Source organism: Herpailurus yagouaroundi, unplaced genomic scaffold, assembly GCF_014898765.1.
Source record: "Herpailurus yagouaroundi ecotype Mexico unplaced genomic scaffold, PumYag 140, whole genome shotgun sequence".
Lineage (NCBI taxonomy): Eukaryota > Metazoa > Chordata > Mammalia > Carnivora > Felidae > Herpailurus > Herpailurus yagouaroundi.
Window position 1 is genome coordinate 76,841,671 of NW_024412395.1, and position 16,243 is coordinate 76,857,913.

At 39.9% G+C, this 16,243-nt stretch overlaps 1 protein-coding gene across 2 annotated transcripts in view; it reads left to right on the forward strand.

Moving 5' to 3' along the window:
• Positions 1-231: 231 nt before the first annotated feature.
• The window catches only part of PLCL1 (phospholipase C like 1 (inactive)), a 336,529-nt gene continuing 320,517 nt past the window's right edge, over positions 232-16,243 (forward strand). For both annotated transcript variants that reach the window (XM_040475776.1, XM_040475777.1), the window contains exon 1: positions 232-505. In XM_040475776.1, coding sequence (XP_040331710.1) covers positions 263-505 — 243 coding nt within the window. In that variant the 5' untranslated portion in view covers positions 232-262. The remainder of the gene's footprint in view (positions 506-16,243) is intronic.

A 16,243-nucleotide genomic window follows, 5' to 3' on the forward strand; every position in this document is an offset into this window, starting at 1 on the left:
TTCTCCCTCCCGCTCGCATCTCCTTCCCCATTCCCGCCGCCCTACCCCAGCGGACTGCCGGCCTCCTGGACCAAAGCCCGCGGACGTCTCTACCCAAGCGATGTCTCCTCTCCAGAAAGTTGCCGCCGCCGCCGCCGCCGCCCCCGGGCGGTGAAACAAAGTGTGGCGGGGCCGCCTCCGGGTGCAGGAGCGCACTCGTGCCCAGAGGCTGGACTCCGCTGCCGGGCGTGCCGTCTCCCCCCGAGAGCCCGATTCGCCGGCCATGGCCGAGGGCGCGGCGGGCAGGGAGGGTCCCGCGCAGCCGGACGCGGCCGGGTGCGAAGACGACCCCCGAGTGGGCCCGGACGCCCCCTCCGGGGACGGAGCAGCTGTGGCCCCTGGGGGCCGGTGGAGGGATCGTCGCAGCGGGGTCGCGCTGACGGGCTCTGCAGGGGCCCCGGCTGACAGCGAGGCTGGCCTCCTGGAGGCGGCGCGGGCGACCCCCCGGCGCAGCAGCATCATCAAGGTGAGCGAGGCCGCGCCGCCCGGGGAGCGTGGGTGTGGGTGGCGTGTGGGTCGGGGATCCAGGCAGGATGTACGTACGGTGTGTCCGGAGGCATCGCAGGCTCGGCATTGTTTTCTCCCACCTCCCTCATTACCAAACCTTCCTTCCTCGTCCGGAGGTTCCCAGACTCAGCTCTTGGCCGTGAGAAGCAGAAGTGACTTTTTTTTCCCCCCTGACAGCAGAGGAAAAGTTCCACTCTGCGTCTTTGCGTTTTGATGGATGCTTTCCCTCATTTTCTCTGAAAGCTTCACTAAACCGTTGATGGAAGGAGGAAGGGAGGATTCAATATAAATGCAAACCACAGGATGGTTGTGCACTGCTCTCCAGAGAAAGGTTAGCTTAATCCCCCCGCCCCCCCCCCAGTAAAGGAAATGCACAGTTAACCCTCAAGTGAAAGAAAAACAAAAACAAAAACAAAAAACAAACAGCTTCCTCCCCACCCCAAGAACAACCCTCCAGATTCCAATGATCCTGAAATCCCAAGAAGCGTGAACTTTCCCGGTAGACAGGCAGAGTTTTCAGTGGACCCTGTGACCAAGTGGCGAGCGATGGTGGAGCCCAGAGTTTCTGCACTGCAGAAAGCGCGAGCAGAAAGCAGTCAATAAATACCCCGAGCATCATCCCAGGTCTTTGTGGTTACCACCGCAGGAAGGGAAAATGCTTCCTGACCGCTCGACCACTAGACAATATTTCTCCTTCATCTATTTGGCAAGAAATTTGTAAGCCTTTTCCCTGCTTTATCTCTTTCTGTCTTCCTTCCGCTCGGGGCTTGCCTCCTGCTGGAGATTTCATCTTTTGGGTGTATGACATGTGGTTACGTATCCTGGAAGTCAGAACTCTCCCTTAGGCTTTGGAAAAGGGCCTCAGCATAAACGAACGTGAGTAATCATGTGCATGTGAGATCAAAATTGATTTTGGTAGAGTAGTCAGTATGAAACTGTGTGTGTGTGTTGCCAAAGATGAGACTGAAAGATGGACTTGAAACTACTTACTATTCAATTTACTTGGTGTGCTAATACATTCAAGACCATTGTTCAGGGTTGAGCTGTGTAACCAGCTCCTAATGTCCAAGCCCCAGCTCCCCTTGCCAGTGTGGGGAGACTGTGCCCACAGTACATCCACCTTGCTCCTAGTATTGTCTGGGCTGTTCCCCAACACTGACACATGGAAGTTTAAAACCAACAGGAAGATTTCTATATAAAAAGAAGAGTGGGTGGTAGTTGCAAATGACTTGTAGTAGTTTCTGTTATTCTGTGCCTTTTAGATGATTTGAAAAGGAGTGTTCCATTCCGGGTGTGAATTTGGATAAAAAGGAAGTGATCACTTTTTTTTTCTTTTAACCCACAGGTCAGAAAACATATTATTCTGAAACTTAAAAAACAGCACAATTAGGAAACAATTACATTTTGGATTCTAAGATATTGATACTACATGTGTTCCCTGTGTGTGAAAACAAACACCACAAGATAGTTTAAAATATACCATCACAAAAAGTGCCTGTATAGTGTTGTAAAAAATAAAAGTAACAGAGTGTAAGGAATATATAAATGCTTGCAACTAATTTGCAGTTTCTAAATTGTATTATGTTCTGGTTTATATTCTCAGAAGGACCCTTGCTGAGTAATTGTGCCTTTTTGGTTTTGAGGTTTATTTTTGTGGCAAAAGAAGGAGGCAACAGAATATCAACTTGATCTTTCCCCTATTTAATAGTAAAATAAGCATTTAATAAATGGTTTCTTATAATTAAAGGTACTAGAAAATGAAGTAAATTGGTATTATTTTAAAGTAGGTTTTATTGAAAATATAAGCAGATGAGAAAAAAAATCAAATGTTGCAAAGGAGCATGAAGGGAAGACTCCCAGCCACTCCACACTCCCACTTACATAGTCCGCCCCCAGAGCTGTTAACACTTTCTTAAGTATCCTTCCAGAAATATTCCATGCATATGTAAGCATATGTATCTGTATATATCTGTGGTGAACTATTGACGTTCTTGATTTATATAATAAAATTTAACTGAAGTTTATAGGCCTCATATTTTCAAATTTGCTTCAAGTGCTTTTGATTCCTAGTGGGTTGTCCAAAATCATTCTGATGTGTCAGTTAATTTTCAAGAATAACCTGGTGGATCATTGGTGAGCATGGGTCCTTAGGGTCTGTTCCCAGAGGCCTTCATTCTCGTCCAATGGGGAAAGAAGCAGGTGGTGGGGTTTGTTCCACACCATCTCTGAGATCAAGGAAGGACCTTTCTGTTGGCATCTTGAATCTGCTGCCCCATGGTTTGTTCACTTTAGCAAAGTAAAAAGGAGAGTCTCTAAAAATGGTCTAGATCATATAATAAATATGTAGCACATATCCTATATTGAGAGAAAAACGCATTCTTCAGAGTTTGGCCAAGTGTTCTTTTTATTTAGCATTAAAACATACATAAGGGGCGCCTGGGTGGCGCAGTCGGTTAAGCGTCTGACTTCAGCCAGGTCACGATCTCGCGGTCCGTGAGTTCAAGCCCCGCGTCAGGCTCTGGGCTGATGGCTCAGAGCCTGGAGCCTGTTTCCGATTCTGTGTCTCCCTCTCTCTCTGCCCCTCCCCCGTTCATGCTCTGTCTCTCTCTGTCCCAAAAATAAATAGACGTTAAAAAAAAAAAAAACAAAACAAAAAAACATACATAAAAAATAAAGGCTGTAGTACATTTTATGTTAATCAAACTATTAAATGTGGTTCCAAATAGCCTTAGTATTGTGATAATTGATATTCATGATCATAACTCTGAGCCACTGAAAGCTTGTAAATCATCAAATATTAAATTATTTTCAGCTCAACTTAGAATATTCTCTATTAACTTGGATATTAGACAAATCAGAATAGTGCATTGCTCTATCATACCAGGAAACAGACTGTCTTGTATATTAATAAAAGAAATGTCTTGTATATTAATAAAAGAAATGTTTTCAGTAAATTTGCCCTCTCTAATTTGTGAAAACATGATTTTAGTTGAGAAAACAGTTTCCTTCTGAGCGGATGAAAACAATAACAACAATTATCTTTACACATCTTTGTAGCGTCTATTATAGCTGTTTTTCTACTATAGTTGTGTTTTCTCCCTTATATGCCAAGTCCTAAGTTTAAAAAAATTTAATGGGGGGCTTAAACTTGGTTTTCTTTAATCCATACATTTTTTGCCCGTGTTTTTCTGTATTATTATTTTCGACAGCATTGACATTGATAAATGCTTCACGTTTTTGTTAAGTGCATTGTTGAATACCAGTATCGCAATAGACTCCATCTTAACTGCTTCTTGATGACTTGGGGTTTAAAACGACAAGTTATTTACATGCAAGTTTGATTATATAAAACAATTATATACTATTCTGCATATGAATATATTTCTACTTAAGATATTAGACCATTTTTCTATCTAATTTTTGATATCAAACTTACGAGTTTAAAATATTTAATACTATCGATTATAGTTTATATCTCTTTAACTCTGTAACGATTTGGAAATAGAAAGCAGCATATCTCATTCCTTACAGTAATGATGGGAACTGAAATACATACATGTTTTCTAAATAGCTGTTTTTTCTTCCATTGTATGTAACATATTGAAGGGTTCTATGTTTTCTTTTCAATTCTACTAAAATATAAATTCTTTAGAAGAAATCATCATTTGGATGTCATGGACGTAGGTGTGTTGGATGAAGATAGGAGATGGGAATGACGTGCTGATACCTGAACGGAAATCATGAAAGTAATTGCTTTGGTATTTTTTGTGTCTCATTATTTTATGTCATGGCCAGTCTTATTCTGTCATGTTCATTTTGGGGCTAGTGTGGTGGGTTTCTGAGCTGTAGCCTCAAAGATGTGCCTTGGGTACCTGTTGACACATATCAAAATTATGGCTCTCTTCCGTGGGGCAAAAGGAGTTTTATTTTATTATGAAGTATTGCCTACTGTGAGTCAGGTACTATAAACTAGGAGCTTTCATACATTATGTCACTTGATCCTCACAGCAAACCCTCTCAAGTAGAGAAGAAGGGTGCCTGGGTGGCTCAGTAGGTTAAGCATCTGACTTTGGCTCAGGTCATAATCTTATGGTTCATGAGTTCGAGCTCCACGTTGGGCTCTGTGTTGACAGCTCAGAGCCTGGAGCCTTCTTTAGGGTCTGGTCTCCCTCTCTCTCTGCCCTCCACCACTTGTGCACAGTCTCTATGTCTTTCTCAGAAATAATAAATGAAAGTAGAGAACAGAGGCACAGAAAACTACTGATTCACGATGTGGAGTTAGGATTCATACCCATGTCTGGTTACCTCCAGGGCTTGTGCTCTTATGCTGACTCTCAGAGGCAGGAAGGCCACAGTCTGAATACTTTCTAGGTTCGAAACGACATGAACCTATTAAGAGAGTGGCAGAAGAGTCTGAATCTTGGGCCCTATGGCTTGCGGGGGAAATTTCCCTTTCTCTGCTCCCCCCACTTCCCAACCCAGAACACCTAGAGATGGATGGCTCTAGAAAGGGATTGCAGACCTTCCTGTCTTTAGTCATTTTGTGAGGCCTGTGCTGTATTCTTTTTTTTTTTTATTTTTTTTTTCAACGTTTTATTTATTTTTGGGATAGAGAGAGACAGAGCATGAACGGGGGAGGAGCAGAGAGAGAGGGAGACACAGAATCGGAAACAGGCTCCAGGCTCTGAGCCATCAGCCCAGAGCCTGACGCGGGGCTCGAACTCACGGACTGCAAGATCGTGACCTGGCTGAAGGCGGACACTTAACCGACTGCGCCACCCAGGCGCCCCGGCCTGTGCTGTATTCTAAAAGGCATAGCAATTTGGCAGATGTCCTCCATGTTGCCAGTACACATCTGTTGTTTTACGCCAGGCTGCTTCTCCCGTGCCCTACATGTAGGTGAGGTTGTGAGGGCTTGTATTCTCTTTTAGACTGATACAGAAAGGAAACAAGTACCTTGGACATAGGAAGATGCATTATTTTAGGAGAGTGATGAAGTAGGGGCTCTGAAGCTAGAGCTCTGAAAGCATTTTGTATTACAGTTATGAAGGGTAACTAAATATGATTGAAAAATAACAATTTTAGGCACACTATAAGCTAAACAGGCTTCTGTAGATGAGCTTGGGAATGAATCAGCATTTGTAGACTTATTTCTTTCTTTGCCCATAGAAGTATGTGTTAAAAGTTCCAAGTAACTAACTTATGAGTACATTTTGGAAAAACAACCTGATTGTAGAGTGGAGCTGGTCAGCCTTTACTATAAGGGGTGCTGTGCGCATGCCCTGGTGGCTTTAGTCGGAGGTGCCCCTCCTAAGGTATGATTCAGCTATATTAATAGTGTTGAACCTCTTAGGTTGATCTGGTTTATTATCCCAGCAACTTCAGTCACAGTGTTTACTTCCTCTGAAATTGCCATAGAAACATGGACACATTTCACCTTAGAAGTGGTTGCCTGTCACTGTGGTCCCTTTCTGATGTGATTGCTTATAATGCCTCTTAAGAATATTAGGAATAAAATTTGGATAAAGAGCTTTGTCCTATTTTGAGGAAAGGTTTTAGAAGTGCCTGTGAATTAGTGTTTGCTATTGCTGTGTGAATTCACACTATTTGTTTTCCTTCTTGGAAAATATTTTAAGGTTCAAAAAGTATAAGTTAACTATGTAGTCATTGAGAGGTTAAATATACATTGCAATTTAGACTAAATAGTTTTTTTCTCAGCCTTTTCCTTTTTATACTAGAGAAAACAAATAATTAAATTTTGTACTGTAAAATGTCAGTTGAACATATATTGCCAAATAACACCTGAGGCACAGCAGGGTGCCTTGAAGAGACATTAGGAGACAGCCAGCTTTACCTTCAGTGCGATTGAACAAAGATCCATTATTGCTTCTAGGTAATGCCAGAGCAACTGGTCAGGCTGCCCTGCTCCTCCATCACTTTTGTTCAGCTTGAATAATAATGAAATAGAATCCCATTTTCAGGAGCGATGTCCAACCTGAGATGTATAAGATTGTACATTTAAAACAGCTGCCCAACTGGGGCTCCTGGGTGACTTAGTCAGTTGAGTGGTGGACTTTTGATTTTGGCTTGGGTTATGATCTCACTGGTTGGTGAGTTCAAGCCCCACGTCAGGCTCTGTGCTGACAGCATGGGGGGCCTGCTTGGGATTATCTGTCTCCCTCTCTCTCTTCCCCTCCCTCGCTCTCTCTCTCTCAAAATTAAATAAATAAACATTAAAAAAGAATAAAACAATTGTCAAACTTAAAATGACTTAACAACAGTATGAGGGAGGAGCAATTTTTTGTCTCCCATTTTAGCACCAGTAAATGAACCATTGGTTATTAGATGGGAAGAAAGAAAAATTTGATTGGACTTTCTATCTAAATCTAAGGTAATAAATTAGTAAATCTTATTATAGTAAAACTTGTCAGTTCTATGAAATCTTATATTTTGGTAAGTGTTTTAATAATGTCAAGAGGATATATTTGTAGTTTCATTGAATTTTATTTATCTCTGTATCCCGGTTCCTATAAAAGGGTACATAGACAAAATTTGTTGTGATTATTGAGTATGCTAAAGGTGATAATAAAAATTAGCACCAAACGGTCAACTTCTATAACAACAATTTTTTGTTTTAAGTTGTCACCAATGTACTATGCATTTGAGCTAACACTTGATGGCAATAAAATCATAGTATTTGAAAATATTGGAGTAGTTCCTTGGATTTAAAATTAAATTGGATTTGTCCTTTTGTTTGTAGCATCTTATATGGATGTGTTTAAGAGAGATATAGTCTAGTTCATTTTCAATTGTACCATTTTAACTCACCTCACTAATACTAGCATTACTTTGAGAAAAGTGGGTTTGAACATGGTGCGCAAAAAGGAATCATTACTTATATTATCATTAACACTGTAGGAAGAAGAAAGGCAGGTTAAATTTGAAAGTAGAACAATCCATCCAAAATGAAACAAAACAACATGAAAACTAAACTATTTTAGAAAGTGTGCTTAGGTTCCAAAGATGTCTTAATTTCTCTAAGTGTATGAAGTGTGTAGTGATTATGGGCAAGGATATTGTGTTTTTCCTTAACAATACAATGTTGTATTCAAAAGATTAAAACACCTTTGAAAAATAATTTCTGCTTTGCTAATTGTTTCATGCTGACCTTTCAATTCTTTCAAGAGCCTTTTAAAAGATGCTAAGTCTGTACTAGACTAAGCACAGGAAGTATGTACAAATTGGCAAACTTGTATTATTGTGTGGTACAATGTGAAGGTTAGAAATGATCATGAGGTTGTATTCAGAATACCTTCTGAAGTATTGCGGGAGATAAATGCACAAGGAAGGCAAAAAGAGGCAAAAGAAACACTACTATTAGCTAGGACTAAGATTTCAAAGCAGAACTCTAGAAGGTTGGAACTGATCATGTTGTAAGGGCTTTTCCCTAAGATGCAAGTGATTTCAGACCAAAGCAGGCCAAATAGCCTGTGTGCTCAAAGCCCACACCCCCCATCCTAGATCTGACAGCCAATGATGAGAATGGGAGGCTCAGGAGCACAACTCCCAGGGCCAAAGAGTAAGGTGGCAGCAGAAGCAGAATGTCCTAAGGCTTCCTTGACCCAGGCTGGGTTAGGGTCTGGCTTGGAAAAGGGCACCTGTGTTGGAAGAGCAAGTGCAAATGGCAGTGTTCTGTTCTTCTTCAAGTCAACACTTGTTGGGTTCAGGACAGAGAGAGACAGGACACCATGCTATGTGCACGCTGATTTTTTTCTCCTTTGAAAAATTTCACTTCCCATAAAACATAGCTCGTTATTGTCCTTGGACTTGCAGTTTCTTAATTATCGCGACTAATTTTTGGAGGAGGAGGTAGGGGTTGGGGCAGAGGCAGGGGTGGTGGGGGGGTGGGGGGCGGTAAGGGACAGAGTTTGTGCTCCCCCTAGAGGCTGACATATAAGATACAAAGACATCTTCAGCATTTGATGAACTATTTTGAAATATTTTGGAATGATTGAGTCTATGCTATAATTAAATATTATACATTTAGAAATGTTATTAGTAATTAAATAGGTTTGTTTTTACATTTAATGTAATAGATAAAACATCTTGAATAGATGTGACATCTTGAAGAGATTTTCCTATTGAGACATTTTCTTTACAATAATAACAAAAGCTTATATACTGTATTATAGTCCAGCATTGTTCCAAGCACTTCATGTGTGTTAATTCAGTCAACCCTTACAGTAACCATTAAGTAAGTATTTATTATTATTATTTCCATTTTTATAGATGGAGAGGTAAGTGACTTGCCCAAGGTCACATAGCTAGTAAATGGCAGAGCCAGGAAATGGACTCAAATAGTCTAGCTCTACAGGTTGCTTTAATCTTTATGTTATACATCCTCTTAAATCATATTGATTTAAACCTTAGCCACTGGATGAAATGGCAGACATTTTATGCTTACCTTAGAAACTAGTTTAGCTGATAAATCTATAAAAAGTGATTCTGAAAACAATTTTGGGAAGTTGTTAAAGATTGAATACATTTTCAAAAATACATTTTTGAAGTTTCATAACTTTTTATGTAAAATACCTATAACTTCACGTTAGTATTTCATTCCACTTTACCTTTAGAGGAGTGGGCTCCTAGTAGCATATTTTTACTCTTTGAACAGAATTAGCATATTTTACTGTGAGACAAGAGTTTATGATCCAACTTTGGTATAAATTATACAGACTAAGGATGGACTGTTACTTAATCACTTGCAACTTGATATGATTTATTTTATAGTTTGATAGTTTGTCTTCCAGCATCAATAAATCAATAAGGAGTATTTGACTTTCTAACCCAAGGAAGTTGAAATTTTGTTAAGTGGTAGTGGCTATGATGTTGTATGATTGAGATTTCCTTCCAATTACGTTTGAGGTAGTGTAGTTCCTCACCCATAGGAGGGACCTGGCAAATATTTGTGGAATTTCATTAAACTTAAAGTCTGTCTAGTCATTTCATTTTTTTTTTTTTTTTGAGGGGGGATAGAAATTCCGGAGTTAACATGTGGGAAATTCAAATACATAATTATTTCAAGAAATTACTGTGCTTATGGCTGCTTTATTGTGTTAAAGGTAATGAGTCTATTCCACTGTTCAGAGATATATACGGTGGCCAGATGATACCCAGAGGTTTGTCCTCATCATTTGGAGACTGGCTAGGTATTAAAGGCACAGTCAGCTCTTTTGTTGAAACACTCATATGTTAGTTTTTATTATCTATCTGCGGTTATGTTAAATCATTGAAAAGACATTGGACCTTGGCTTTTTCTTCCTCTTTCACTCTCTTTTCCTGTTGCAGCATTTGCACTATGAGCTGTTTGGTCCCATTCTCTTAAAGTGGATTTTTTTTGTTTGAAGGAAAAAAGAAAGCTTTCCCCAAACATCTGAAACTTAAAATAATTATTTTTCCTAATACTTCCTCATGTTCAGATAGTATGGGATCAAGCTAGTTTTGTGATAAATGCAGCGGTGTGTACATTGTGTGTATATGTGCACACACACTTGTGCTAGACACACTGGAAGTCAGAAGCCTCAGTAGCAGGTGACCTTTTGATCCTATAGCTGTCTGTGTTCTAGACATCAGGAGTGATGGTCTTTATACAGAGACATGTTTGTCACAGAAGTAGCTGCATGGACTGTGAGAAGTCATACTCAGAAGTGTTAGCAGTTAAGTTTGACCAGACATTGAGATTTCTGGGGGTTTGAGAGAGAAGAGAAAGAGAAGGATCAAGGTGTGTTAGAGGGGAATGGAGTCAGATGGGACCATATTTATAAATGGACAGGGTAAATAGCTTAGCAAGTGTCTTTTTACCTGGAGCATTCTGCCAGAACTTGTATATTTGGAAATTCAGATTTTTTTTGATTTTGAAGGCTTTTAAAATTTTTTCTGGAGAGCTTTTAACTAACACCTCACACCTTAAACACCTACCAGTAATTTCTGGGCACAAAGCCCTTTGAGCTGAGAGATTCCTGAGAAGGATCTAGGAAGGATTGGTCTGGGTTGTTGGGCAGAACGTTTGGCATTAAAGGTGAGTTTTGTCTACTTTTCTAGCCCTAGCCCCAGGAAAGTCCAAGAAAATTCTTCATTGTTGCATCCTCAGCATGTCAGTTTCACCTACAGAGAAATGGTTCTGACAAACAAGTTAGTATAGAAATTAGTGTAACAAGATGGAAACAGCTGGGAGCACTGGAATTAACCATCACAGCTTAAAATAAAATTCCAACAAAGGTCTAGCTTCAGGAGACCGTGAACTGCTGTGTTCAGGCACCAGGCTTGGTCTTATAGTGTGGTTTTTGCTACTACCCTTGCTCACCCCTCTTCCCCAGGCTAAATAAGAAGAGGCCTGAGAGGGAGGAGGTAGCCTTGGAGGGATGTTATGGTTCCTGGAAAGCCTGTTCCTTCCACTTTCCTCATTGTTGGGAAGAAGAGCTCATGACCTTTTTCTGAGGCTGAGAAAGAAAGGACTCAAGAGAATGTGTAATGGTGGTGGCATCTAACAGTCCCCCTCTCTACCAAGTCTCCCTATAGGTTGGGACTGATGCTCATCTCCCCTCTGGAAGGTACTGAGTTATACCATCAGATCCCCTAATGCTGTCCCAGGTGTGGAGAAAGGGGACATGATGGAAAATGGCCAGGCCTCTTGCTGGTGCCCTACCCAAAGAAGCCATCTGGGGTAGAGGGACTAACAAAATGCTGGGGCAGGGACTGGGTGAGGTGAGAGGTAGAGGTCAGTGTCCAAGTCAGACCTCTGATGATGAATATGGGGGAAAGGAGACTGTGGAGAAGCAGCAACTCCAGAGAGTCTGCATTTGTATGCCTCCCCACAGAGAGAGCCAAGGGTCAGTTTAGTGTTAACCTGAGGAGCAGAGAAAGCCAACCCAGTAGGGCCTGCAACATCCCTCTGGGACTATCTATGGGGAGACCTTGGCCTCTCCTATCCGTCCTCCAGCCAAGCTCTAGTAGGGAAGTGTCAAGAGGAAGAGAAAGGGAGAAGTGGGTAGAGTAGACGCACCCCCCCACCCGGCTCCAACCACTATAGCCACCATTCTAGCTTGCCATGTGGGCAATGAGGCAGAGAAGAGGATTTGGAATTGAACGTGAGGTTGAAGTTGTAAAATGAACAGGACTGAGTTTTTAAGAACTTGAAAGAACCCTTCTAATAAGTGGGAGAGATTGAAACATTATGGAATCTGAGTGAGCTATTAGTAGTAACCAGAGTACCTAGGGACAAAGGGGGATCCAAGATGGTATAGTTGGGAGGAAGCAGTTGAGGGGAAAATGAAACTCACATGTTCATATTCTAACAATTTGACACTGTTTAATTGTCAATTACATTATTATAGGATTGGCGAGCTTAGAGATCATTCTCTAACTTTGCCCTTTCATTTACTAAGTATGGCTGTCCACCATCTCTTCCATTTATCCAGGGCACCATTATAGAGAACTGTTTGTGATACCATGGATAGAGAATGGGGGATTTTTCAAGATTTCGTCGTGTAGAACAATTACAGGTACTAATATAGTCAAAATCCTATGGTTTTTTTTTTTAATGTTTATTTATTTTTGAGACAGAGAGAGACAGAGCATGAGCAGGGAAGGGGCAGAGAGAGAGGGAGACACAGAATGTGAAGCAGGCTCCAGGCTCTGAGCTGTCAGCACAGAGCCCGATGCAGGGCTTGAACTCATGAACTGTGAGATCATGACCTGAGCCGAAGTCAGATGCTTAACCGACTGAGCCACCCAGGCGCCCCTCTTTAATTCTTATGATAGCTTGGCAAGCTCTTGTTATCATTTCAACCTTAGAGATGAGGAAGTTGAGGCTCTGAGAGGTGTGGAAACTTGTTTTAGGTCTCACAGCTATTAAAGTGGAGGGAGGGGAGAATTTTTCTTCCCTATTTTCTTTTATCCTCCAAACCTGCAACTCCAATACTCCAAATTCCCAAAGCCAGTGATATAAGAACATACTGATCTGATTGGAATGGGGCCAGGCAGAAAACAAAGTTAAAGTTAGTTCAACCTCACATCATTCTGCAATAAAAGCAACCACCATTTATTGAGCTAGGTGCACACACATTCTTTCACTTAAGTTGGAGTCAGAGGGATCTAAGAAACAGCAATAGATCAAAGGTGATTGTTTTGGCACACCTCCTAGATTGGGGGTTTGGGTTTCTTACTATTTAAAACCTACATTTTAGAAGCCCTAAGTATATTGGTGCTGAAACAAATTACCACAAGCTTAGTGGCTTCAAGCAACTCAGATTTATTATCTTATGGTTCTAGAGGTCTGCAGTCTGAAATTTGCCTCCCTTGGCTAAAATCAAGGTATTATCAGGGCTGTGTTCCTTTTTGGAAGTTCTGGGGAAAAATCTGTTTTCTTGCTCCCTTTAGCATCTAGAACCTGCCCTGTTTTTTTTTAATTTTTGGATCATAGATCCTTCCATTTTCAAAACCAACGGTGGCCCGTGGAGTCTTTGATTTTCTACGTTGTCCCCTTCTAACTCTCATGTCTCCTTCTTTACATTAGAGGATCCTTGGTATTACATTAGGCTAACCCAGACAATCCAGGATAATCTTCCTATTTTGACGTTGGTTGATGAGCAACCTTAATTCCATGTGTAGGCTTAATTCCCCATTGCCATGGATATATATTCACCTGGAATATATTCACAGGTTCTGGGGAATAGGACATAAACATATTTGGGAGTGAAGATTCTATCCCATCCTAGTTTCAAAACAAGGTAATGACTATAGTGATGATTTTATCCAACTCCAGATTACTTTTATTAGATTCTTTAAACAAAAAGATAATTTGTTAATAAATATGCATAGTTCGTTGGGTTTTAAAGAAAAACACTTAATTTATGGATTTTAAGAATGTTTCCTTTCTAAGTGCATCTGCAGTTTTACATGGTCTACTTTTTTATGCTTAATTTAAAATAGAGTTTTCATAGCAAATTGAACTGAAAGAATCCTTAGAGTTTACTTCATAATAGTTGAATTTACCTCTTTGCAGATTTGGTTATTTACCTCTTTGAGACTTAGGTTACAGACTTCCTCAAATTATAAAGCAAATTGGTGGAGAACTGCTTCCTATGATCTTACAAGATTTAAAAAGAAGAGGATTCAGGTTTCTGGATTTATTTTTAATATATCCTTCACAACAATTGAAGGATGATTTTCAGGTTGTCACAACATTCTTGTGTGTTTGATTTGATTCTGAGTAGAATATACCTGAGACTCCCTAGGAAAATAGATTCCACTTATCTCTATATTTGGGCAGCTATCCACCTCTACCCTCATTGTTAAAAGTATAAAATTTATCAAATCATAATTGGGACAAAAGAGACGATGTTGTAGACAGAGGAAGATCTGTGGTGAAGATGTGGGTAGTTTTGTTAGAGAATGAGACTTTGTTTCAATTTTTTCCTAAAGAGGTGTTTTGATGAGTCCTGGTGGCTAGTTTGTAAAATCAACTATTTATTTTACCTTTTTCAACTTTAGTGAATAAGATTCACTAGAAGAATCATATTGTAGACACTGTTTGTAACCCGTATACAAAATACATACTGACCTGGGCCTTGGGTCATTTCTTACTGTGTATGTATTGTCAGTGTAAGTCCAGCCGTGTGGCAATGTAAGGTGTGAAAATAAGAATAAAGTCCATAGTCTCCTGAGTGCTGCATATATTAAAGTGTAATTTCCATGCATACTAACACCATAGAGAACCAATTGCTGTCTGGTTTCATAGATAATAAGACTGGCTTATGGAATGCTTTCTATTGTATAAAGCCTGTTAAAAGCCAGAAGAGAAAGACAGTACTCTTCAGTGACTTTGGGATCAACTGAGGACATAAAATCTTTATGTAGTGGGTTTAGTGGCATTAAACAAGATAAAAAAAAGCTGACATTATAATTTTAAAAATTCCTGGATGTGGATATTAAATATTTATTTATGTAAAATGAAAACACTGCACAGGATATTTTTGTTGTTCTGAACTCCTTCAAGAAAAGTCTGGAGGAAACCAAAATGTGACTTAGATCCTTTAACAACTATGACTAATACCTTACTATCTTTTAAAAATTTGTTTTTTGTTACAAAGTACAAAACTTTGCTCTGAGGTTTCTTATGGACATAAAAGCTTAACTTTGTGTTTATCTGATTATGCCTTAAATCTTTCTGAATTCTTATTCATGGTTTCGATTTTGATTTTCGGTTTTTACAGTTGAAAATTATTTGAATATTTTATTTTAAAGTATTTGCTCTTTCTTTTTTTTAATGTTTATTTTTGAGAGAGAGAGAGAGAGAGAGAATGAGAGAGAGAGAGAGAGAGAGAACAGGGGAAGGGCAGAGAGAGAAAGAGAGAGAGCATCTTAAGCAGGCTCTGCACTGTCAGCACAGAGCCTGACAAGGGGCTGGGGCCCACGAACCGCAAGATCATGACCTGAGTCTAGATCAAGAGTCAGATGCTTAACCGACTGAGACACCCAGATGCCTCTGGTTTGAACATTTTAAAGATCAACTAGATGACTAAGATAGATTATTTGTCTTATTCCTATAAGGATCTTGGTGCTATGACCCTCAAGGGATTGTCTTTGTAGTTTTTTTCAAGTGTTTTTCATCTTCTATCATTTGGGTCTTTTCCTTCCTAAACTATTCTGTCTCCAGCTTTCAGACTGTACCATTGGTGGTGGTACCCAGCCCTCGAAAGTATTGCTTGCTTTAGATGTTTGGTTTGTTCTATACTAGAATTTAAAATTTCACTCTAAGCTTTATTAAAGGTAGAATTTTGCTGAGAATATTTGTACACAAAAATCTGAGCCTTTGAAATTAGGGAGTTTACTTTCCATATTTATAAATACTTTTTCAAGGCTAGGAAGCTAAATTGCTCTAACAAAGAGATGCAAACATATAGTGGCTTTAAGAAGGTGGAAGTTTTTTTTCTCTAATAAGGAACATCCCACCCAGTAGGCAGGTTAGGTAACTGGCTCTGCTCCATAAAGTAATTCAGAGATCCAGGTTCTTTTGTCTTCTTTTGGAGCCATCCCCTAGCATGTTTGTTTTCTTGTACCTTTGATTAGACTGACGCACCACCACCACACCCTCCTTCTAGCCTATAGGAAGGAGGAAAACACAAGTGGAGGGCAAGTAGCTTGTTTAAAGGAAGTGACCTGTAAGTTGCACATATCACTTCTACTCATATCCCATTGATCCATTATTATTATTATTACTATTATTTAAATACCGGTTAGTTAACATATAATGTTGTAATGGTTTCAGGAGTTTCAGAGAATGTAGCGATTCATCACTTACGTATAATACCTAGTGCTTATCCCAAAAATGCCCTCCTTAATGCCCATCACCCATTTAGTCCATCCCCCCACCCACCTCCCCTCCAGCCACCCTCAGTTTGTTCTCTGTATTTAAGAATCTCTTATGGTTTGCCTCTCTCACTGTTTTTATCTTATTTTTCCTTCCCTTCCCCTATGTTCATCTGTTTTGTTTATTTAATTCCACATATGAGTGAAATCATAAGATATTTATCTTTCTCTGACTTCTTTCACTTAGCATAATATACTCTAGTTCCATCTATGTTGTTGCAAATGACAAGATTTCATTCTTTTTGGTTGCTGACTAATATTCCATTAT